This window comes from Antennarius striatus, chromosome 10 (assembly GCF_040054535.1).
Source record: "Antennarius striatus isolate MH-2024 chromosome 10, ASM4005453v1, whole genome shotgun sequence".
Classification (NCBI taxonomy): Eukaryota; Metazoa; Chordata; class Actinopteri; order Lophiiformes; family Antennariidae; genus Antennarius; species Antennarius striatus.
Genome location: NC_090785.1, coordinates 4587379 through 4613430, shown reverse-complemented (window position 1 = coordinate 4613430; position 26052 = coordinate 4587379). Strand labels below are relative to the sequence as shown.

The 26052-nt window shown below is 41.4% G+C and overlaps 1 protein-coding gene across 1 annotated transcript in view; it reads left to right on the top strand.

The window, feature by feature from the left end:
- Positions 1-6725: 6725 nt before the first annotated feature.
- Positions 6726-26052, top strand: part of fgfrl1a (fibroblast growth factor receptor like 1a) — a 52693-nt gene continuing 33366 nt past the window's right edge. The window contains exons 1-2 of the mRNA XM_068326477.1: positions 6726-7233; positions 8145-8244. Of these exons, the coding sequence (XP_068182578.1) occupies positions 8184-8244 (61 nt within the window). The 5' untranslated portion in view covers positions 6726-7233; positions 8145-8183. The remainder of the gene's footprint in view (positions 7234-8144; positions 8245-26052) is intronic.

Here is a 26052-nt window from a genome sequence, read left to right as displayed (position 1 = left end):
TTAGAATAAAACTAATGCAAAATTTTAAATACAGAATTTCTTAGATTTTTCTTTTCAGAATTTCTTGATTTTCCAAAGGGGAAGCTTCAGACATGGGACAACTGGTCAAAGAGTGAGATGTCCGTACTGTGTGGACCATCAATGGCATCGCTATGGAAGATGGAAACCGCTAAATTAGAAATGAAAAATAGACGAACAAAATAAAACTTTACTCCGTATGAATATTTCAGCTGTTCTATTTTCCACATTTAGACATAAAGAATATTCTACCCAGGAAACAGCTACCACAACTTAAGATTGTAACAAAGTTCAACACCTTTAAGAGTGCAGAGGGAGTGAGATATATATGGGCTGAGTGTGAAAGGTGGGAGGGTCCAGAGAGTGAGTTCATGACTGCAGTGTTAATGTAAAATGTTCATAAAACCCCTCTTTTTTTTTTTTTCCTGTGCATTACCTCAGATTGTGTGGTAAGAATAATCGCTGGTAATAAAGCTGTTATGAAAGCATAATTCTGAATGTTTTTAATGAAACAGATTTGAGGAAAAGGTACAAAAACAACACCTCGGACACCCACTGGCACCGACACACACACCTACGTACACAAGCACATGATCTTTACAGCAGCACTAAAGCTGCTAAATGTTATTAGCTGCAGGGTCACACAGGAAAAACTGGCTTCAGTGAAGTCAGTTCTGCTAACCCATCTCTACATAGAGTCACAGGTTACACCTGTCTGCCTTCCTCTGGAAAAAAATCAGCGATTGATGGACTGAGATCCGGTTTTAAAAACCAGTGTTCCAGAACATGCAGACAAGGTTCAGTTGGATGATTGATCGTTGGTTAATCATTTGCTGGAATGAACACCAACACCGACCACAGCAGCCTAACTTCAGTTATGATTTAGAAGTTCATTTTAATATCTTGCATGGGAAATAAACATATTGAAATAACCAGGTTAAATACCAAGCTGAAGAAAACTACAGGTGATCACATTCATCTCGTCATTCAGGAGCCACACACTTCTATTAAAACCTATTTGTGTCCTGGATCCAATGACATCACTGGGAAAACGGTATCTGAATGGTTCCAGTCTCGGGTTTGCTTACAGTAAGTCACATTAAGTTAAGTAATTCCCTCTTGTGTTCGGGTCTGTACCACTCTGTGCTTCCACAGCTGGCTTCCTCACATTACGCATTTTATTTTCTCAGTCTGTGGGCTAAATATCTCCTGTTAGCCTAACGGGCCCCCATGGTCGCTTGGACCAGTTTGTGTGTGTGTGTGTGTGTGTGTGTGTGTGTCCTTAGGTACGGCAGGGGGCCAGGCTACCTGGTATCCAGATGTGGAACAAGAAGCTCTGCCTGAAACACATCTATTGTTTCCAACCAACACTCAGAACGTGTAAAGCAAGACCAAAGCGGTTTGTGTGGCGTTCTAGTGAAATTAGTGATTCTGTGTAAAACAATAACAACATCATTCGTAAATGATCTTTGTTTACTAGCAACAAGTTAACAATTTGTTGCATTTGACCTGTTTCACCTGTAGTCTCGTCCAAACAGGTGTTTGGCTCACATTCTACAATATTGTGTTTAACGACAATGTTTTAAAGCATCATTAATTTTGTTTGTTTGTTGTTGTTTGTCATGTATGGTAGTCAGCAACCTATTGCAAATAAATACGTGACAAAGTAAAGGCTATTCGTAAAACTATTTCTGAGCAAAAAGAACTTAATAAATAGATTAATCCAGCTGACTATGGCGGGGTACACTCCGGACACGTCGCCAGCTCATCACTGAGCCACACGAAAGAACCAACAGTCAATTTAGAGTAATCAGTTCACCCAGTCTGTAGGTTTTTGGAGGTGGGAGGAAGTCAGAGAACCTGGGGAGAACCCCCACAGACACGGGGAGAATCCAGGAATCGTCTCGCTGTGAGGCGACAGCGCCATTGTGCCGTCCCAGCGTGCATCACATGTTGTTAAATGTTACACGCCAAATATGGGAAGATGGTCCCCGTGAAGACAGCTCAGATTTGTCAACATCACTGCGACTTGTTGTGTTGTTGACATTCGTTTTTTGTTTTTCATGTTTAATTCCCCTTGATGGGTTTCAAGCTGCCACCAGACGTCATCCGTCTTCTGAGTTGTCACACCGAGTCGTTCCTCGTTCTGAATTTGCCTTTTCATTCGAGACACTCCCTGAGATTGATAGGTTCCTCTTCTAAAGTTAAACGTTTCTCATGCTCACTTTATATCATTTCCCCCACCTTTCACTTTGCCTGTCAAAGAGTTTACTGCCTAACTATCACAGAAAAGATAAACACAAAAAGTCCCGGAAGAGCAAACGGCAGAAAACATATTTAAAAAATGGGAAGTGAACACAGAGGCTGCCAAAAGTTTCTCTCTCTCTCTCTTTCTTTCTGCTCTCCCTACAGCCGTTTTCCATTATCAGTGCCCAAACCAGCTTGTTAAAAAGAGTGAAACTCAAACCACAGTTTTGAAAATTACAGAATTCCTTCATAAATGCCCAAAACCTCCCCGCGGCTAAGCTGGGTTCAGGCTTGAGGTGAGACCGCCATAATACGACACACACACACACACATGCACACACACACACACATTCATGTACAGTATATATGCAGACACAGCTAAAGATTTTATGCACACATGACTGTGCACATGAATGAAACGCATTTATCCCTAAGAAAGGCACAAGGTCACACAAAAGATGGATACACACGTTGTCCAAAACACAAATGGATGCTTACACAGCAATAGCTGTGTGGTGTCAATAGCACACTCCTCTTCCCTTCATTCTAACTGCAGCTCTGTCCAACCATACAACAGCAGAGGTCACTGCAGAAACTTCAAACTATCCAGGCAATATCAACTCTAGTCAGATTTTTTAAAAATATATGTTTGCTAAGAGTTGGTTCAAATATAAAAAGTTTAAAAAGCGACGCACCTCGCTCATCTGTAGGTGTATATTTTTCCAAATGTTTCAATTGGCAGGTACAACGATGCTGAATAAATTACAATTTCCTGTTTCTCTGCAGCTGCTGTTTAATTTCCCTCATGTGTGCCTTCCTATCTCCAACCTGGCTAATAAAATATTTTAAATTATTCTCAGCTGCCCCTAAAGGCAAAGGTGTTAAATTACTGAAACCTAACAGCATTCATGCTCAGTTAGTGCAGATAGGATGAAAAATTTGGGCCCGATCTGCCAGTTTTCCTGCAATACATTTCACTTTTGCATCTGACACAAAGCACTGGATACTAGACTACGGGGTTAGAATAACACCAAACCACAGACGTTTCACACATACATGCCATCCAGTTTCTCTCCATGAGTTTTTCTATGTTTTGCTCAAAGGGAAATTGGTGCACTTTGGCCATAATTGTTTCAAAACTGCTCACTAATTACGACCTTTTGAAAACAAAGTGAACAGATTGAAGGTGACGTTTTGCTTCGCCTGCAGAATGTAAACAGCCTCTGACATTGGCTGAAGACCAGTGATCCCTAGTACTGCAAACAACCACGTCTAATAGATCAATCAATCAATCACTCAATCTACCTATCTATCTATCTAAGTATCTATCTATGTCTGTCTGTCTGTCTGTCTGTCTGTCCTTCTAATAAAGTAATAAATGAGTACACAAAAATTTGAATTTAAAAAAAACAAAATCAGTTTCAGGAGCAGAAATCCGTTAGTCAACTGGTGAGTGATGAACGTCTGTGTGTGTCAAAGTTCAGAAAACTTTTGGTTCTGTCGCTCTCTTTGACACACACATGTACACGCACACACGCACGCACGCACGCACGCACACACACACACACACACACACACACACACACACACACACATACAAAAACAATCCATAACAGAAATTCAGTCTTTTGTCTGTCACAGTGTATGGATGTCAATGAAGCATAGTCAACCAAATTCCCACCATCTGTCACAATGGTTGGAGAAAAATGGCAGCTATAGCCCATAAACATTAAAGCTGTGTGTGTGTGTGTGTGTGTGTGTGTGTGTGTGTGCCCTTGTCCTCTGCTACCACCTACTGAAGTGAACTTGACGTTAAGCCCCCTCTGACTGTATCTTAATTAATTTAGTTGTGACAGGCTTTATAGCTGCAGCCACTGTATAAATCCTTGTTATTTTATTTATTATGTAGTTCATGTACATAATTTACATTTAATTTTTTTGATATTTAGGAGATTAAACTGTATCTTAAATCTGGAGACCATTGGTCTGTAGTTACTCGTTCTGCCTATGAACATTATAATCTGATTACATTTACATCCTCACCTCCTTGGAATATTAAAATCTGTTGCTCTTCTTTTAATTTTGTTTGTCACTGTAGAATTTTTATGTATTTATCCTGTGATGTTGTCATTTGATTTAGTTCTCTTTGGCTTCATATTTATTTCCAGGTATTCTTAAGTGTTTGAAAATCTAAAAAAAAAAAAGTACTTTAAAAATCTGCATATTCTTCTTTTTCCCAGCTGCTAGACACTCTGTGAGGCTCTCAGGAGTTTGCTTTGCCTCCTCCTGACACTGAAATAAAACAGTGGTTAGAGCCACAGAACTGGAGCCCAGCCATAGACAATAGTCTTTTTTTTTACACCGTTGGACCAAATCATTACCGTAGATATGACCACAGAAAACAACTGTTTAACTTTCATGAAGACGGCTTTGTCCCGTCATCATCATATTTGTATGTTCAACTATTTTTCAGCCTGTTTCAAATAAACATCAGCTTTTTTAGAGTTATTCATGTTTAAACCTCAACTATCATCCACTGTTTGGACATTATAAAATCGGACCAACCTTTGCTCATCACATGTTATCTTGAACAACCCCATTTTTAAATGTGTAATTCACCCAGATTGTCCCACTAGATTTTTATTTAGCAGGACAATCTGGGTGATTTACACACAGATTGATTCCACACAGATTGAATTGAATCTGTGAGGAATCCATTAGGCTGCTGCACACCATACCTCATCCTTGTCTAATGGTACCATCTAGTGTTTAATGTGTGGTATTGAAGCTACAGTATTTATGATTGCGTTGGTTTATTTCTACAGGTGAAACTAACCAACTACTCTATTCGAATGGTGCAAAAGAGAACAGTGGATAAACAAGACACATAGTGCCGCTGGCTCTCCGTTAAAAGAGAGTATAGATAGTTGTCTCACCACTCGGTTAGAATTGAAAAGACTTTTGGATGAGAGGCGAAACTTCTTCAAACTCTAAAAAGAAGTCCAGTTTACTATACTTTCAAGGATTACTGTGATAACATTTTTCTTTGTTGAATACGAAAAAATGTAACGACAAAAATAAATAATACTAAAAAAACAGATGCATTGTGTTTTCTGAAATTAAAATAAGTAGGATCCGGTAGAGAACGATAATGTGAAATGAATGAATGCAAAAGTGATGTCAATTGTAAATGTACAGTAAAGTTGGGTTGTGACTGTTACACTGTTATGTTAACACTGTTTACACTGTTCATGACAACACACATAATGCTGCCACAAAGTGAAGTGTTTCTGAAAGATATCTTTATAGTTTTTTGGTCTTTTTTTGCAATTAACTTTTTTAATATACTGTATTTATCAGATCATTGCACCTACCTGTTGTGTGCCAAGTCATACCTGCAGTACAGGTGCACAAAAAATCCATTTACAGCTTAATGAGCACTTTTGAAAACACTGGTACGCTGCTGTTCCTCCTTCCACCAGCAGATGTCACTAGAGCTTTACAATGTGAAATCAGTCACTAGCTGCAATGTGAAAACGATCAAGATAATCAGTGTCATGATTTTAAATAGGTACTGTTGTATCAACACAAATTAGTTTTGTTTGACACGCTGATATTATTTAGTGAGCCCTATATATACTAGAATTCAAGTTAATCTAAAATAAGATGGAGATTAACTTTATCATATTATTGAATTATGTAATGCATAATGCACTATGCTTGTGTGTGTGTGTGTGTGTGTGTGTGTGTGTGTGTGTGTGTGTGTGTGTGTGTGTGTGTGTGTGTGTGTGTGTGTGATCGTTTTTTACCTGCTTAATACAGAGAGCATAATTTTTTTCTCACAACTTACTGTAGTAGCGTACACATGTCAACAGGTGGTAATGCTGGTCTTTGATTGTTGTTGGAGGAAGCGGAACGCAAAGTGCTTTCAATATGAAGAACGCTCCATAGAATAGAATAGAATAGAATAGAATAGAAAAATTTAAATTTCAGATTATTTTACTGACACCACATATTATGATGATGATGACAATGATGATTACTATTATGAGTAAAGAAAGGTATATGCTGTATATATTTACACTGTATATGTATTGTATATATACTGTATATTTTATATATATATATATATATATATATATATATATATACACACACACTGTATATATACTGTATATATACTGTATGTATAAATATTTTTAGCATTTATTCCTACCCTTACTACAGCAGGAAGGAAAGTAAGTACCCCTGAGTTTGTGGTCTAATCAATTGATCTACTGTAAATTAATTTGGACAACACCCCCACCATTACGCGGCTCCAAATTTGTCCTGGACCTTTCTGCTCCCTGATTGGTCCGTCCTCTGATTGGTCTGCCCTCTGATTGGTTGAAAGTTCCCTACTCCAGCTGCCGTCGGTGTGCTGTCGTTTGTTTGTTCGCCTGCGGCTGAATTGAGGACGGCGGAGCGCCGCTGCGGGCAGTTTATGGTGTCGGGGTTTTAATTGACTGATTAATTGTCTACATATTTACGTCATCAGGGGGACTGTTGGAGATCGAGTTGTTTTGGGGTTTTTTCTTCTTCGTCTGTCTTTTCCCGATCCCGTTCGGAAATCTTTTAAGTGTTTTACATGCGGACTGTCAGAAATACTACAGCCTGCGTTTTGTGCGGTCACGTGTTTGACCTTAGCCCGATGTATTTTTGATTTCTTTTTTTTTTTTCCCCTTACACTTACTGTCAGCTTAGATACAGTCTACTTTTAGAATTTACTACGTGTTGACGTTACGGACAGGCGCTTGCCTCCAGGCTGCATTTGGAAATTAGTCTCGGCGAATCTCGGATTAAGCGATCGAAGTCATAAAAAGCATCTCAAAAGGAGGCGCAGAAGTTTCTTCCCCTGGCTGAGGCATGGTACATCCACCGGTTTGCAGAGCCTAACTGTGGGTTTGTCATCACCGCTGGGAGTTCATGGTAAGTCAGACTCACACAACGTGCAGATGAAGTTTTATCCTAGGAACGACTTGTTATTAAGCTGCTGTTGCGTTGTCCTTTTTTATAATTTTTTTTAATTTGCATACAAAATATTTTGTCTTGTGATCAACAATAAGAAATCAATTCTCCAGTCTGCGATCAAACACTCACATGTTCAGAATCTGTAAAGAAGTATTTAATTTAACAGCTTGCAACTTGTTTTCATTGCGTTTTAATGTAAACGTGTGCAATAATAAATAAAAATTTAAAAAAAATCGCTCTCCCGGTGCTGTGCGTGCAAATAGTAACGCAAATAAAAAACGTGACTGCAGCTGAAGTTGAAAATCCCCATCAGTCATCCTGCATTTTAAAGATGTAGCGGTTTTCTGCTCTGAGACTTAACAGATACTGATCAAGCATAAAGTACGAGAAATACTGAAATAAGATCTCTCAGGTTTAGGGAAGGATTTATGTGGCGGAAAGATTAAAACACGGTAAGGAGAGACGCATGGACAGGTGGACGGAATAAATCTGAGAGGAAAGTTGTTTGACTTCCAGAAAAAACTCTCCTGCGCTGTAAGAAGACAGAAGGAAAAGAGACTTCAACCCATAGAAATCTCAATTTGGATGGTTTTATAATCGCCTTTCCAAGAATTAAGGGTATAAGAAACAAAGCATTATGAGTGACATATTGTCTTCTATGAAGTTATTCCTTGTTTTATCTGTTAGAAAATTCAAGGAAGGTTTTCCTATCAACGCTCACAGAGCTGGCAGCCACTTGACACAAACTTTGCTTTACATCCATTGCATTTTGCAGCTAGTTTGGCAGCAGTTGGTTGAAAATAAAAGTCACCTGGAAACAGCTTCTTTCTTTTATCTACAGTATGTCATTTTATTTTTATTTATTTCAGATCAAAAGGCTGAGCAGCCTTCCTAAAAATTGAACCAAAATGGAGCTTCTGTTGTTCTTCGTGTTGGTGGAGATGGTCCTGATGTCCACTGCTGCCAGGGGTGAGTAACTCATTCATCCACTGGAGCATCACTACGAGTAGAACACAAGCCAGCGTTCACAGAACAGATCATGTGGGACTGATGCACCTTTATTCCACCTCCGCTGTTCTGTGAAGACACGGTGAAGGTGTAATCGGGTCTGTTCTGTTTGACCTCTTTGACGACAATGAGGATTGGAACCTGGAAGTGCACGTCTGTGGCAAAGCAGGATGTATGAGGTGTTTTCACTACGTGTGTTCTTTATGGCCCAAATTAAAAGACTTAGTTTGTAATTAGAGTCTAATTCAAAACTGATCCGTCAAAAACGTCTTCAAAATGGACTGCGGCACAGAAAACTGACTGCGGCGGGGCTTGTTGTACGATTTCTGTGACAGCAGAGGCTAGCAGGAGAGGTGTCTTCAACAGCTTCATTGATTCCTAATCAATCGCGCCCCAGCGGGACCTCAAGGACACGTGTGGTTGTAGATTGCGATTAGACTACAGCTCGACCTCCTCAACTATTGGCGCTCCTTCTCTGTTTGGTTATCAGACGTGGTTCATAGTGAACTTCTGTGTTTGCTCAGGTTTGCAATGTGTGCATATACCCTTGTCCTGTGGTGAACTTCACCTCGTGAAGGTGTTGGCTCTTATAAGCTAGCCAGGGAACATTTCACTTACTTTCAGGTTTGCATGCAATCACACAACTCTAGTGTGTGTTATTAAATTTTGTATTATTGATTGTTATGCAGGTTGTTACTTTGTTCAGCTGCAGAATCTTATTTAAGGTGTTTAGTTCAACAACTCCACAGGGAGTTTGTCTGGTCCCATACGACATGCTTGGTCACTGCTTGGTAGACAACTGCCGGACAGTCTGTACCGAGACGAGAAGGATCCCTATCCTGCAGGCGTTATGAGCAGACGGTCATGGAGTTGGCGCCCGTTCCAGAGATCGCACTGATGATGAGTTTTCAGCAGGAACAAAGCTGCATTCAGTGAGGCGAGGCTCAGGCTGTGTGCAGACGCAGGGCTGAAAGTAAACACAGGGCCATAGACCGCAAAGAGATGAGATTAGATTAGCCTATTAGGGATGTTTGCCGTGCAATGCCACAGCATTTCCTCCCCCCTCATCGTCTGCAGTCTGTCTGTCAGGCGGCGGCGGAGAGAGTCAGAAGGCGAGGATACGGGTGCAAAGGACAGCTGAGGAGAATGGAAATGACGGAAAAAATACGAGAGGGTGAAGGAGAGAGGAGGTGCCCCCCAGGACATAGGAAAACCGGAGGGATAAAGGAAGGAAGTAGAAATGAGAGGGAAAAGTAGACAAGGGAAGGAAACAGATTCTTGGAATGGGTGTGAGAGAGAGGTTAGAAGAGCATGAGGAGGACAAGATGCCATTCTGAGCATTAGAAACAGAAGCTGTCTCTCTCTCACGTGATTGGCTAAAAAACATATTCCCATGCAGACCTACTTTCTCAGTTAAGTTAATGTGAAGCATTAAGGCGTCTGTGAAATTTCAACAATAAAAATTCTAAATAAAAAAACAGAAATAGAACAGTAAACAGCCCGGATGGGACTTTTTAAAAAAAAAAAATCAGGAATCAGGACCGCTGATGCCTGTAGAGGCAGAATAAAGACTGACATTCTACTCACATAGAAGTATAGTTATGTCTATAAACATACCCTCTAGTTTTTTACTTCTTTCCTCTTTTTCATCTGGTTTGTGTGATGGGCATTGATGCTTTTTACTGATAGAATACAGGAAACTGGAAAGGTGTTGCTTGGCAACTGAGTAAACAATGAACAGTAAAAAAGTTAAATATCATAAGACGCATAATGACATTACTGACTTATCTGTCTGGGCAGTCCCCGTCACAAACAAGGCTCCATTAGGTTAACTATAAGGATGCCATTGTTTCAGTTCAGGAAGCTGTGCCAGCATCCCATTCATAAATGCACTGAATTTCTACGATGTACAGTATGAGTTCATGTGTTAAAGAAATGGCTGACAGAAAAACCACTGTCTGGAAATAAAAATGAATGAAATGATACCCTTAATGATCAACGAATAGATACCAGACTGACCCAATAATTTAAATGACTGACGATGGGGGCTGAGCAGCAGAAAACACTGGGAACTACTTTCCACTTTGAGTGGAATGGAAACAACATGGGAAAGTCTAAAGCAAAGACAGAGGGGGGGGGGAAGAGAGGAAACTGGAAAGTTATAGGAGAAAAGCAGACAGAAGAACAGAATGAGATAATCCTGGAGGTAGATGGAAAGATAAAGATGTAGAGGAACAGAAACCGCCTTCCAGACCTGGGGACGACAACCCTGTTGGAAGGGGTGTCTGGGCTCTAAACACGAGCATCTTGGTCTTAGCTTCATATTTAGTGAGACATTCGTTTATATCTTTGCATTCTGCCACACAGGCGTTGTTAATTGTGCATTTGATGTGAAATGTCAAATGTTTTATGATCAAACGGCTGGAGGATACGACATGACGGTGAGCAACAACGTGATTAATGAGGTTACACCAGCAGATATATTCCATTTGTCTTTGTTTATCCGGTTGGAGTGTGTGTTGAAATGACCTGCGGTGTGTATCCTCGTGTCACATTCATCTCCTACCTCCCAGCTCTTTGAAACAAACTCGGTGGAGAAAGATGAAGTGTGGATTTGCATCTCCTAGACACTCAATGTTCTTTTATCGATGAATCGGAGACAAATCTGTGTTTGATTTCCTCTTTTTTTCTATTTCCCAACAACATGAAAAACTCTTGCACTGCATCGAAATCCACTAAAGCTTTCTAAAGAACCGTTAATTATCTATGTCAAGTGTCGCTGTAGTGAACAGGGTAGGGCTGAATTTTGGACTTTTTTTAATGACTATTCATGACTTAACACGTATTAGCACAAAGACACATGCACAAAGTCGACAGAAACCACTTTGGCAGCCTCCTGTCCCAGCCACTTCTCTCTGAGGAATGTAATCAGTATGCTAATGCTGAACATGTTATGTCAGAGAGACCTGCGAGTTTGAAGGAGCGGAGGAGGACGAGGAGGTGCGATCAAACGGATGACTAGCAGAGCGTTAAACTTTGAAAAGGGAAGGAAAGAAACACAACTCAAGACCCACAAACGGAGGCGCTGCGTCAGTCCTCAGCCACTCTTTACCTGCTGATGTAAAGAAAAGGACATTTTAATAAATCAAATGAAGGCTTCTGTCGTTTAATATTTGGTCTGGTGATAAATTAAGTTTCGTCATGAACAGCATTGTCTGCAAAGGTCTAACAAAAGCGACGGATGAGCGATAAATAAAAATGGTTAATGTTTGATGGATCAGGGAGGTGTCATGTTAAATCTTTACCCGTATTGTTGCGTATTGAATCCACACTGAAGGACTGATTAACCACGTTAGTACATCTTGAAATAAAACACATTTTGCTAGCAGCCTGACCTCAGGAGAAGAATAGAGGAGGAGGAGGAGGAGGAGGAGGAGAGCATCCTGATTCCTAGAGTAAACAACTGCATACCACAGGCAGTTGTTTTCAACACACTTTATCTCATAGTAAATGGTGTTCACGGGTTTAAGTGTCGGTAAAACCTCCGACCTGCTGTTTTATTTTTTATTTTTCTCTTTTTATATGCGATGCGTTCAAAGTCGCAGCTAGCTATCGTAAATCCCATTTGACACGTTGACAGCTCTTAACGGTCCTGTTGGTGGAGGTGAGCATCTGTCAGTAGAAAAGTAAAGTTAGTGTTTCGATAATTACACGGTGATAATGAAATGAATGGGATGTTTAATGACTCTTTGAATTTCTCTTGTTAAATCCTAATGTCAGAAGTAAAGCTTGTTTTTTTGTTAGCTGCTTGGAGAGGAGCTCAAACCATCAGGAGAAAAAAAGTGAAAAAAGGAGAATGATTTTTTTCTAAAGGATTATTTATAGACTTGAGATAACCTCGAGTCAACTGTGAGATGTCTGTATGTGATGGGATCTTATGCCTCTATATTTCTCCTTCCTGGACAACCCCCCCGATAAAAAAAAAAAAAAGTGAGCAACTGTCCCCCTCAGAGTTTTACGGGGTGTGTTAATGTTAAAGGCTATTAGCCTACATTTAGATAAGTCAATGTTTGCTTTGCCTTTTGCTAATGGCGGGGTCGTAATGGGGCTGTCTGGACGCTATGCATGGGGGTCGGGGGGGGGTGTAGTCGTGTGTGTGTGTGTGTGTTTTTGTGGTGGAACCAGTGCTGCAAGGAGAAAGAAGAACTGGAGATAAGAAGACAACCAGCAGCTCTGTGGGAAGAAATGGGGGGACAAACAAAGAACAGATGAAGAATGGGGAGCCCCTCCATGTAGTCTCACAGCTGAGAGCCTCATCAGTTCAGTTGTGAACCTACAAACATGAAGGGGGGGCTGCATGGGGTTCCACTCGTCCTCCATTCATCCTCTGTACACCACAGAGGCTACATGAGAGAGACTACATATTCCATATCTCTCTTCTCCTCTTTCTCTTATTCTCTTTCTTCAACCCCCCCCCCCCCCAACACACACACACAGACACACAGACACACAGACACACACACATAATGCTGTATTGTGTGGGTCGTGGCGCCACAGTGCTATATTATAGTCTCAGTGGGTTTAGGGTATGTTTGGCCAGTGCTACAGCACTGCAGGTCAAAGGTTAGCCAGCAAATCAGGGGAGGGGTGTGTGTGTGTGTGTGTGTGTGTGTGTGTGTGTGTGAAAGGTAGGGTCAGAGAAACACATGCCATCACCGGAGGAGACTGTAATAACACACCAGGAACCCCACGGAAAACAACACACACTCTGCTTTCACTCCTTCACCTCCGTCTGTGTGTCTCGGCGTACGTCAGGGAAACAATCGCCTCGTGTAAATTCAGGAATTCCAACTAGAATGAAGGTTACAACTGATTAGTTTTCACCCCATTGTTTTAGTTTCTTTCATTGTGAATCTTTTTTTTTTTTTTATCCAGTTTTCAGCCGTGAAAGTGTAACTTTTCTTTTTAAAACATGAAATATGGAGTTCACATATGCAGCTGGTGTTATTATATATGTCTACCATGATGATTGAATCAATATTCTAGATATCCTGCAACAGTGTTATAAAGTTATTGCTGAAAGGTGGATATCTGAGTCATTTTAGAATTTGTAGAGCAGGGAACGGTTGTAGGTTTTTAAGAAACAGTCTTCTGCAACATGATGAGCCCTTTCTTTAGATAAAAAAAGATTGATACTAAGGCAGATGGAAACACAAGAATTATTATCTGATTCGACACAAATGCAAACGTAATTGAAACCCGGCGCCTTAACTTGAGAGAGATCTGGGTTTGAATTCCGATCTGGGGCCCTGTCTGCCTGGGCTCCCTGAAGAGTTGGTACAGTGTGGGTCGGTCGGTGGTTGTGACTTACACACAGGTGTGGATACGATGACGTCCCATAAATCCGATCTTTTTAAAGGGGCAGTTCACTCAAACTGAAAAAACTGTTTCACACCTGCTGATCGTCCCCAGTTAGTTTAGCTCATCAGTGGACTTGGTGACTCCTGACATAAATCAGCATTATTAATAAAAAGTTTTGATAGGGAGTCTGAACTCATTATTACACCCCCCCCCCCCCCTCCTGATCTGCACGTTCTCTCTGTCACGTTTTATCTCGATCTCTGACATTTTAATTCTTCCACCACTTTCTTTGACTCCACTAGCTTCTCTCTCTCCCTTGACACACACACACATAAACACACACACACACACACACACACACACACACACACACACACACACACACACACAGTCTCCAGCTGTTATTCCTGATGGCGTTACAAATGAGACGTTGAAAGGTGATCTTTGGGACAGGAGACACGGACCCTTGTTTTCTTTGGGTTCCAGCTTGACAGATTGGGTTTGGTGGGGGGTTGACACACACTCTGGGCTCTGTGTGTGTGTGTGTGTGTGTGTGTGTGTGTGTGTGTGTGTGCGTGCGTGCGTGCGTGTATACATTGTGTTTTGGACTATGATAAAACTTTAGACACGACAGGACAACTCCAAACAGAGAGGACCCCATTTTTTTTTTTTTCCTCAATTGTGATTGACATGTTGTGGACGGTCAGCCACACTCTCCCCTGGTTGTTTATCAGATATACAGATGACCTGTGACCCCAGGAAATGGAGGCTGATCAGGGGCAGGATGTTATAGTAAATGACTTTAGGAAGTACTTTGTGTAAGCTGTTGCAGGTTCGAGCTATGACGTCTTTTGAGCTTTTGTTTGTGCCAATTTCATGTACATATATATGGAAAATACTTGTTTTTCCATGTTCTCTCATTGTAAGCATAATATTCTTATATTTTCCTAGCTGCATTTTTTTTTGCGATGTCTGTTCCAGTGCAATAAAAGCCTAAAACGCGGCACAGCACTGCAAAACCACCTCAAGTGAGGGGACACAAATTCTCCTGTGTTCGTCTGCAGTGCCAGCTGTCGATGTGGAATCCATACTGAGGGGGGGGAATGTGAGAGGAGTGTGAGAGATGTGGGGGTGGGTTTAGTAGGATGAGGACTCTGGAGGGGGACATATTACTTGCTCTAGTGACACTGTAACAAAGCAAATACATTTTATCTCAAAATTGGCATATTAAAAATTTTTATTTGTATTTGCATTTATTTTGATGTCTTCTTGTTCATTAGATCATTGCGCACAAGAAAAGTTAAAATCCTTTCCCTTCTTTTTTAAACTGCTGCATGAAGCAACTTTGCCAAATTGTCAGTTTTGCAAAGTTGCAGAAAAAGTTTGACCCCACTCCAAAGGTGCGAGGAAACGGGGGGGTTACTGAAGCTAATCGGCCGTAGGACGAGCCCATCGGATGACATACGCCGGCGCTTTTAGTCTGTCATCATTATTTATGGATTTAGCTTTAATGGTATGCAGGATTTGCCGCTTGGTATTCGTAAACACGTCCTTCAAAACTTGAAATAAGCGCAAAAGAAAGTTGATATTGGAGACTAATTGCCAGGTCGTCAAACACAGTTGCGTCGTGTTTCACGTTGATGCAAGATAATAAATTTTTTTTAAAAATACAGGCAGAGGGCAGGGGTTGCTGCTGATGCAGACCCCCCCCCCAACACACACACACACACACACACACACATTCCTTGGTGGTTGCCTGAGATCCTGCACCTTCAGCATCAAGTCAGCCTTCCAGGAAGTGCCATGAATCTGGCATTAAATGTGCGGCTTTGCTTTAGACTTGATCCAGATATTCCGCACTTGGCTTTAATTTTCGGAAATTGTCCTGTGAAGATAGTGAATCTGGCTTTAAGTGCAGTGAGCCTGGTTTATATAATAGTTAATTAGGCTACTGCATATCTGGAAGAGCAATCTGTCCCCTGATGGTTTCTTTATTTTCCCCTCTTGAAGGATATCTTTATGGGGTGTTCATTCATCCGAATCAAGGGTCTGTGTTTAGATTGTCCCATTGAGGTAAAATTGTGACTTGTGAGGGTGTTGTAATTCAAATGAATGTGTTAAACTAAAACTCCCGCTCGTGGACAAAAGCCAAACACGGACAACCTTGGGGGCTCGGATAATGTGTAATGACATACTGTGGTGCAAATCTAAAAGAACGCCACCTTAATTCCCTTCCTTTAACCATACCGCTAACCTCCAGCTGGAAAGCCTGCCTGTATTTCCCACTACAGCCTTCATCACACTGGTGTGCTCAGCATATGTATTATCCAGAGTAATCCTTCTGTTGTGCTGGCACCATTATCACACAGGGACACAAGAGGCCTATTCTTTCATGTGTAATTAACAAAGGTACTTAATAGGCGGCTTTCTGGGATTTAACTGTTGTGTCGTCGGAGCTTTAGACGAGGCAGCGGGGCGGAGGAAAGGAAAAAGCTCCAAGAGCAGATTTAGGTTTTGGTGTGGAGCTCTAACCTTACTCCATTACATGTGTTTGGGGTAAGAGGAAAGGTTTGGTTTACACACACTCTTTTACTCCAGTTTACTGTTAACTTCATCAATAAATAAACTTCCTTTCGACTTGTAGCGTTAGGGTTCGCCACAGCGTTTCATCCCTTTCCCTTTTTTAGATAAAGGCATTTTGGTTTTTTATGACTGTTTTTTTGATGAGCTACATCAAAAAAAACAGTCATCTGCAACCGTTTTTTCTGCAAAACAGTGACAAGCCAACAACAACAAGACACACTCAGGCTGACACTATATCAACTTCCAGTATTGTTGATAAGACTGACAAGGTCGAGACGTGGGTACCGGCCCGCTGCCAGCCCATTCAGCTCGCTGCGTTGTGGAGGCCGGTCGTGGGCACAACCTGGAGGACGTTGAACTTTGCCTGTGAGGGTGAAGCCAGAGGAAAGTCTGATGGATGTGCAAATCATTCGTCAGCGTTGGGCACAGGGGTGAAAGACTAATGGAACCATCTGGCAGCCGGCTCCCTCCAAGGTTTCCTTCAGGATAGTTGGCGCTCGCCATGGCGGTTTTGTACCATGACAGACATGCTAATCAGAACGTGTTCAATGTCTTGTGTTACTTGGGCTCTGATGGTGAATCCTCTGTGTCGCGTCAGTCAGTAACCAATCAATCTGATGGGTTACACGTCATGACTAATAGCCTGTCAACACTAAATAACATCAACACCTCAGCGTGACTCAACATTAAATATTTGTAGCTGAGAAAATATGACAAGATTTACCTCCAGGGTGTGTTTTTAAGTAAAGTACTTGAATAACTTCTACTTGGCTTTTACTGGTAAATTTTTTACTGTAAATGCATTAGATCAGATGTGGAATCAACTAAAGTGATACCTGTGTGTACTTGTAATTGAGTACTTCTACTGTATCCAATTACTACTTCTGTTTCACATTGCTATCCAGATCCTAATGGATCTAAATATTTGTCCAACAGTTGTGATAACATAATAAGCAGCAGCAGAGATTGAAAAAAAGAGATGTTGTGTAGTTGCCCTGTAATTATAACAAACACACATACACACACACACAGACAAGGTGAGCAATAAGAAGAGAAGAATCAGATGCGAGAAGCAGGATTAGTCGACACTGTTGGCTACAAGTGACATGATGACTGATAGATTTCAGGTGGGAACCCCCCCCCCCTCTTTGTGTTCTCTGTGGGATGAGTGTCAAACATCATTCAACACTTTTAAAGCTCTATTTCTGGCTCAGCATCTGCATTTGGGTAAATCTGCATGTCAGGACACACACACACACACACACACACTGACACTCACTGATGGGAATGAATGAATCAGGTTGTTCTGCTCATGAAGTCATCGTAGCACCGAAATCTGCATGAATGAAGCGAGACGGCGTCATGTTTTGATGATGACACACGCGTGAGAAAATATAAAAAGCAGCTTGCAGCAGTTAGCAGCTAACTCACCGAAAAGGATAATCCAGCTGCAATACATTTTGAATTGGAAAAAATAGCGCAAGTTCCAGAAGCTTGTATTTAATATTCTTTAGATTCTTCCATCTACTCCACCATCAGGCAACAACAACAGAAATCCGACCTGGACTATATGTTTTTACTGATGCCGTGTTGGCTGGGAAAATCTCAGTGCTGAGCAAAGATGTTGGACAAAAAAGGAGCGTGCTCTCAGAGTTTTTAAAGGTTAAGGGTAGCAGTTGTGAGATGTGTGTAACATTCATATCTGGCTGTTTTCCATCTTCAGGCTGCAGTTTGCTCTCCTTTTTAAGGCATTTGGAAACATTTAGATGTCAATCAACATCAGTAAGATTAGAGAAAAATGAGATATAGGTTAAGCACTTGCAGTCACTGACACACATACCTAATCCCATCTGTCTCTCGCTGTCACTCACGTGCACATGCGTGTGGACACACACACACACACACACACACACATACACACATAGTGGGCTAAGATAAGACAGTGACCTGAGCTGAACAAATGGACTTAGTCACGGCTGAAGATTGGTGCGGAATGTGGGAGGGGGAGTAGGGATATGTGTGTGTATATGTGTGTGTATGTGTGTGCGTGTGTATGCTTGGAATGTCTGCCTCCCCACCCATTGAACCAGAAACAAACGCAGGTGGAGAAGCAAATACAGGAGGAGGAAGGTTTGATTTATTTATTTTTAAATTTGGAATCAAATCATCAGTAAATTTTATTGTTTTTGCTGTAATTTCTCAAGAAATTGTGTTAATTCCAATACTGCTACTCAATGAACTCTCCATCACTGTTAAAAGAGATCTTGTTGTTGTTGATTTTTACATATTTTATGCAAATGTAATTAATGCTTTCAAAAATACCGGTAACTCAAAATATGACCGTCTCTCAATATTACCTTAACTAGAACGAGAACATTCAGTGCATACTACCATCAAGGCCCTACAGTTTCCTTTTTTTAACCAGTATTGGATTTTCCCATATTAATTTCCGATCTCCATACACACACACCCTCACACAAGCCCTAGACATCAAATTTCCATCTCAAATTTTCATTTCCTGGCTCTACATCCAGATATGTCTAGAATTAAATGTGGTTTGTTCTGACCCAATACCTCCCACAGAGGTCCACAGTTTTGTGTTGTCCACTGGGGAAAATGCTGTGGCGAAGGAAAATACAGAACACTAGTGTGTCAACCTCAGAGGGTTTAGCTGCATCCGTGTGACGTCTTAATGGTTTTTAATAAACTGCTGGGAGTCCAGCGATGGAGACGTTCATCAAAGCAGAATCTGTCTCTGACTGCTGCTCCTTCTTTATGTGTTGGGTCAATACGAAAGGCTCCGTTAAGACTAAAATTCACCTCTTTATCACTTAAGTGGAGCATAGCAGGTGTGTGTGTGTGTGTGTGTGTGTGTGTGTGTGTGTGTGTGTGTGCTCGTGTGTTTGTGTGCATGCATGCATTTTATCATTGCTGTTAATGAGTAACAGTGTCTGCCTCCAAAATGCTGATAAAAGTCAGGTCGAGGACACGGATAGGTTTGCCTCACACACACACACACACACACACACACACACACACACACACACACACACACACACACACACACCCCTACATGCACACAAACACTCATACTCTCTGGAGTGTTAGCTGTTCCTTATCTGTACCAACTCCATCTCTCCATATCTCCAAGGCACGAGGCACTCGACACAAACACACAAAAGACACGCATTGAGTTCACACACACACACACACACACACACACACACACACACACACACACACACACACACACTGTATTTACCTTCGAAACCAAAGTACTCATGACGGTTGCTTGAGATCAGTGCAGCACAACGTAGTTGTTGACCACAAACGTGGCGTTTGATGGTGGTTCTGAGGTTCCGTGGTGAACGTGTGGACTGCTGCTGGATGTAAAACCAGAGGGACGGAATAAGTAAATCGACCTGACCTCAGATTCCTCCCATAAAACCACTACACCTGCCGACGCTGCACCATTTTGAGAGACATAGTAGCTCACAAGTGTTTGACCATATCATGCCAAATGAAAGAATTAAGCGTTAACTGTTCCATCTTTATGTACAGTATGTACGTGCAGCATTATCTGGATGCTTCAGAATTGAGGATGCTTTAAGAAAAGTTCCCTTTAGAGACATCTTGTCATCACAGGAGAGGAAGGCAGCATTTTAATACGACTTATTGTCCTAAAGTGTCATGAAGTCTATTTCACCCTCTCCTGTTGTCCATGAAAGGCAGAATGTTCCCGAGCAACTCCCAGATCAGTTTTCAACAAGTCATGACTGTAAGGTATTAAAACCTGATTACTGTGCCGGTCTATTATTTACCTTTTTACCTCATAAAGGTGTAAGAGTTTAGAACGCAAAGTACATTCTGTTATGTTTTTAATGCAAGGTAGTCATTAAGATGTCAGTTTCTTGTCCAGTCTGCAGTTTACCTGCTAAGCCTCAAATGGTAGCAGGTAATAGTATGAATGCAGTCCTGTCTCTTCATCCCTTCCTGGTTCCATCCCATAATTCTTCTTCTATGTTTGTGTACAATTATTTTCTGTCTTTCTCTTCCTTTAGCATACTTTCTTCTCTTCACACTCCGTGCTTAAATTATAGACCCGGGTTGTTACTACATTACTACAGTCACGCGAGTGTGTAGGGTACATGATGTGGTTTCCGTAAGCCATTTATAAGCTTTAAAAGAAATGTTCTAAGTTCAAATTGCCCCCAAGGTTCTTAGTGGTTTGCATAACTTTGTTTTATTTTTCTGCTTCCTTAAAAGTCTCCTTCCCAGTCTTCCCTTAATGACATGACACTAGCGGTGTTTATTCTGGGACGACGGCGGCGGACAGGAGGCAAAGTTTGTCTGGAGACTTCCAATGAGTTTTAGTTCCTGAATTTAAAAATGAATTTAGTCATGATTTTATGGAAAAACTGATGTCTGGATTTATTTAGGTTGCAATCAGTTGTGCGGTGAAGTCCTGTTTGACAATTTAACAGCAAATGTCGAAACGTTTTCCAACAGTTGAATAAATAAAAATTACCAAATTGTTTCCATGCCCTCCCCATTCCCCTCAGTTACTTGAATTATTAATTTTCATAAGTCACTTATTTGGGCGTGTCAATAAAAAATGATTCATTTCCTTTAGAGTTGTAAACTGGGTGAATTTATTGTTCATGCCAGCCGTCAACCTAACAAGAAAACAACTGTTAGATTTGTAGGATAGGCTACTAATAGATTAGTATTGCCTCTTTCTGACAGACTGATTTTTTTCCAACTCAAGCTAAATGAGTTTTCAGCTGAGGCGTCGCCATCATCACTGTTTCTCCAATTTTGAGGTAAAGGTTTCTCTTTCACAGAAAACTTTGACGTTAATAAAACTGAAATGATGTCTTCTAGCTTTCATTTGTGAGACAGTTGGAGTTTGTTTTCCACAGTTAACTTTAACGTCAAAACTTAATCTGCTATCAAATCTAACAATTATTGGTTGTTCATCTGCTGTTGCTTCCCCTGGTGGTCAGAAGAGATACTGCTCCTCCTTTTTCCTTTATTTTGTTTTAAATCATGGAAGAAACGTCATTCCACACCAGAGACTAATAATGCCAGCATGATTCATCTATCTGTGTGGCATACATGGTTAAAATGGCAATGCATTGCCAAAATTGTATTTTCACATTACATGTATAGAAAATAAGAGAACTGCAACATGTTTTCACAGATTATTTACACAATATGTTGTGTAACTTCATAAAAATGACAATAGGGAATCTTTTCTACTTCCCAGTTTAATTAAAAACAAATACTTAAATTAAAACTCAGTTCAGTTGAAGAATAATTCAACTGAGTATTAGTGACCTTCTTGTAGGTTTCTCCAAAACAGCATTGGTTCTTATTCGTAATCCTGATTGTAGAGAGTTTGTGTTCTAGGTAAAAGCCGACAGGTGCATCAGCCAGAATAAAAAGGTGGTGTAACAGTATAACCTGCTATTATAGAGAGGCTGCAATCAAAGGAGGGAATAGAGGAAAAACAGACAAAGATGGAGTCCAAGTGGAGAAAGTTTAAGATCAAGTGAAGAAATCATTTCATGGTAAAGCTGGGGCCAAAAAAGTTTGATAAAACGAAAGAAAAAGGGATTTCTGCACCTTCACGTCTGAGAATGGCGAAGGGCGTGAGACAAATAGTCATACCAACCACTCAGCAGATTCCTTAAATTTTTTTGTGTGTTTTATAGTCCTGCTCGCTTGTGTGCAGGTGTGTGTATTTTGTGTGTTAGTGTTGGATTGAGGTTCTGCGTGTGTGTGTGTGTGTGTGTGTGTGTGTGTGCGTGCATGTCGTGTCGCTCTTGAATGATGTCGGCGTAGCCTCCCCCGCTTCAGGCCCAGCGTTAACTGTCAGGACAGAGTAACAAGCAGCAGTTGACCTGCTACAGAGGTGGAAGTGACTGGGTCAGAAGGAGAAAGTGTCTCTGTATCTGCTTCTGTTAATGTCTATCCATCAGTCTTCCTGCTGCCTCAGGCCGAAGAAAGGCTCGAGTGTTTTAAGCTGTGTGTGAGCGAAGTGGAAGAGGAGGAGGAGAGGCAGTCGGCGATATCTCAGGCGTCTTTCAGCTGGAGCAAAACTCTTGATTCTGCTAAGATGAGGCAAGAAATTCAGAGACAAAAACATGACTACCAGGACAGGGTTTCAAAAAGTACTGCACAAATAGTGGATTTATGGGAAGAGGGGTAATTTGACTCGCGCACACAGATTCTCATTGAACCACAAAACTCAAGGATAAGCCACGGGTCTATTCTATTAACTCTGAGTTTACAGGAGACAAAGAAAGAGGTAAATATTACTTTTATAACTGATCCGATAATGATGACGACCTCGTGAACCCGGTTGTCTTTCAAGGGCTCGGCATGCGTAAACACACACAGACACACACATCCACATACGTACACACACACACACACACACACACACACACTTATACCTAGCACAGTACATCAACGCTGTGTCCCGCTGTTAAGTGGTCTTCATCAAAAGCATTCCTCGGCTCTCCCCTCTCCCTACAGCCTCACTTCTCTGCCAACAACAACGCTCCGTTGGACTCCATAGAACCGACAGACTCAAAAACCAGTCAAATGTATGGGGGGGGGGGGTGAAGGGTCCGCTCTCAATCCAGTGCTTTAAGATCAGCTGTCACTCGTGCAACACAATAAACGAGTGAAAATTACAAAGTATTTCACTGCTATCTACCTATTTTTGAAGGCTTTTTAGAACCATCAATGGTTCCCAGTGACAGAACCTGTTTTGTCATCCACTGGACATCTTTTTTTTTTTTTTTTTACAGAAATGTCTGAAAGACTTTGGGAAGACGGATTGAAGCAAACGGCAACGAGCTCAGACATTAGCTGCAATGTTTGAATTCCAGGGACGTATGTTGAACAGAACACCACAGATAATATACTAACCTCTACTGATGTTTCCAATTCAACGGGACGTTTATTAGTTAGATTTGACAGCCAAAGCAAGAAAAATAGTCCATCTACATTACAATCTGATGACTAGTATCAAAACCGACAGTCCTCAAAGTCTGGTGCAATGCTGCTTGATCTGTATTTGATGAGACCTGACTGGGCTGAACCACACTCCACCACAGTTATATATGTTTGTTGAGGCTAGGATGGATTGGATGATATTGGACTATATTGGAATGATATGGATTTGTGGCGACTAAACAAAAGTGAAGTCCAAGTTTAATACATCAGTGCTGACAAGGCTAGACAGGAGTGGAGTGAGACGGACTAGAGATTTTTGAGTTGTAGGAGGAGTGAAGGGGAGACACAGAGGGGTAGAAGATTTGAATTTTAATTCAAGACTCTTCATCATCTGAGTTAGACAGGAATCTCCATAGACTATGATGTTTGTAGATGACATTGTGATCTGCAGTGAGAGCAGGGAACAGGTGGAGGAGAAGCTAGAGCGTTGGAGGTTTGTCCTGGAAAGGAGAGGAATGAAGGTTAGCCGCAGTAAGACCGAGTACATGTGTGTGAATGAGAGGGACCCAAGTGGAAGAGTGAGGTTAGAGGGAGAAGAGATCAAGAAGGTGGAGGATTTTAAGTTCTTAGGTACTCAAAATCCTCCAGTCCAGAGCAATGGAGAGTGTGGAAAAGAGGTGAAGAAGTGTGTACAGGCAGGATGGAACAGGTGGAGAAAAGTGTCAGGTGTGATAGAAGAGTTTCCGCTAAAATGAAAGGAAAGGTGTACAAAACTGTGGTGAGACCAGCGATGTTGTTTGGTCTAGAGACAGTGTCACTGAGGAAAAGACAGGAGGCAGAGCTGGAGGTAGCAGAGATGAAGATGCTGAGGTTCTCTCTGGGAGTGACCAGGATGGATCTTCTTCTTCTTTTCCTTTCGGCTTTTCCCTTCAGGGGTCACCACAGTGAATCAATTTCCTCCATCTAGCCCTGTCCTTTGAATCCTCTTCTCTCACACCAACTACCTTCATGTAGTGCCTGGCAAAGTGACCAGGATGGATAAGACCAAGTAAATCAGAGGGACAGCACGTCCCTCTGATTCACTGTGGTGACCCCTGAAGGGAAAAGCTAAAAGTAGTCATAACTTTTTACTTAATGAAATGTAATCGTTGTGTTTTTAAATGATATCACGCAACACAATGATCAAGCGACTAAATTAAACTTGAATTCCTTAAATAAAGTGACAGGTTTCGCTGGGCTTTAAAAATTGGAATCTCTTGTGATAGTAATATACAGAAATGGTCAAGTTTGCTTTAGACGATTTAAGGTGGAATTAGAATAACTTTAAGCTGTACCCTGTACATTTGTTTTCAGTTGGGGGTGATCAGACTCTATGAACTGATTTCACACTCTGTCCTTGAGTCACCGTCCATGCAGAGGATGTGCAGCTCTGAGCTGTGCGTACGTGTGTGTGTGTGTGTGTGTGTGTGTGTGTGTGTGTGCTGCGAAGACGGTTGCAGACGAGGGTGCTCCATAAAGCACAAATGGACTAAACAGACCCAAGTTTTAGATGTCCGCAATTCCCTTCCCCCCGCCCACACAAACAAACACCCACTAATTAGTACAAACTCTTGACAAAAATCTGTTCCCTTTTTCTTCCTCTCATCATTACATCTTCATTGAAAAATGAACAAATGTGCAAAAACACTCACACACACACACACACACACACACACTGACCTTGTGCCTTGTGAAAGAGAAGAATAGATTTTTCACTCGTTTCAATTTCACCCCTAGAGACAGATTTACTTCTTCATTGACCATAGAAGAAGAGGAGGAGGAGGTGGGAGGAGGGTAAAGAAAGGAGGCTGCTGTTGTGTGTTTCTTCATGGGGGGGGGTGCAGAAAAGGTTAACTGTCGAAAGTTGAAAGGTTCAGGTAGAGGTCCTGCTCCTGTGATCCTCTGGGGGAGAAACTGGGGAGAAGTGTCTGTGTGCAGGCAGATCTGATAAAGACAGGAGGCCTGGCAAATCACCCCGAAGAGAAAGAAGAGATGCTGCATTTAACTTGATGAAAGAGGAAAGAGGGAGTAGGAGAGCAGAGTGGAAAGAGGAAAAGCGTAATGACAGGGGAAAAAGAGGGAGCAGGAGGAGGTAGCAAAGGGAAGCCAGGAGTTCAAGTCGAGAAAGAGTGAGGTAGCGGGGGAGTGGAATGAGTTTTCAGTCTGCTGGAGAGAGAAATAAAATGCAAGAAATGAATGTAGAGAAAGAAAATAAATGGGAGCAATAAACTAAAAATGTCCAACATGTCTTTTGTTATAGTTTTGGATGAGTTGTGCACTTCTTTATCCCAGTGTGTTCAAGCCCAGAGAAACAGGCTTCTGAATGAAAGTAAGGCATTTATTTAACTTCAGAAAAGCCAGTAGCATCCTTATTTTTTTGAGGTGCATCCGTTGTCTCAGTCGATAAGTCACATTATCGACTTTTTTTTTTAAAAAGCAGCTCCTCCTCCATAAGAATTGAGAGTTGAGACTTGAAAAGGAAGGAAGGATTAGAGATGGGAATGCAGAATATTTTATAAAGGAAGTAGCAAAAAATAAGAAGTGAATGAGAACTGAAAGAATAAAGGTGTGCATTGAGCATTTATAGGAATAGACTAGGCTGCTTAGCGCCTGATGAGAAAACCATGCAGCCGAGCCATATCCAGGAGGACAAGGGGACGGGAGGAAGCAAGAGGAGGAGACGCTCCTGTGAATACCTCTGTGTGACTAATGTCTTTTTCACACATTTCACCTCCACTCATCCATCAATGTGTCCACCTCCTGCTCTCCCGTTAAAACAACAGCCCGTCATGATGGCAAGTACCAGAAGACCGCTGT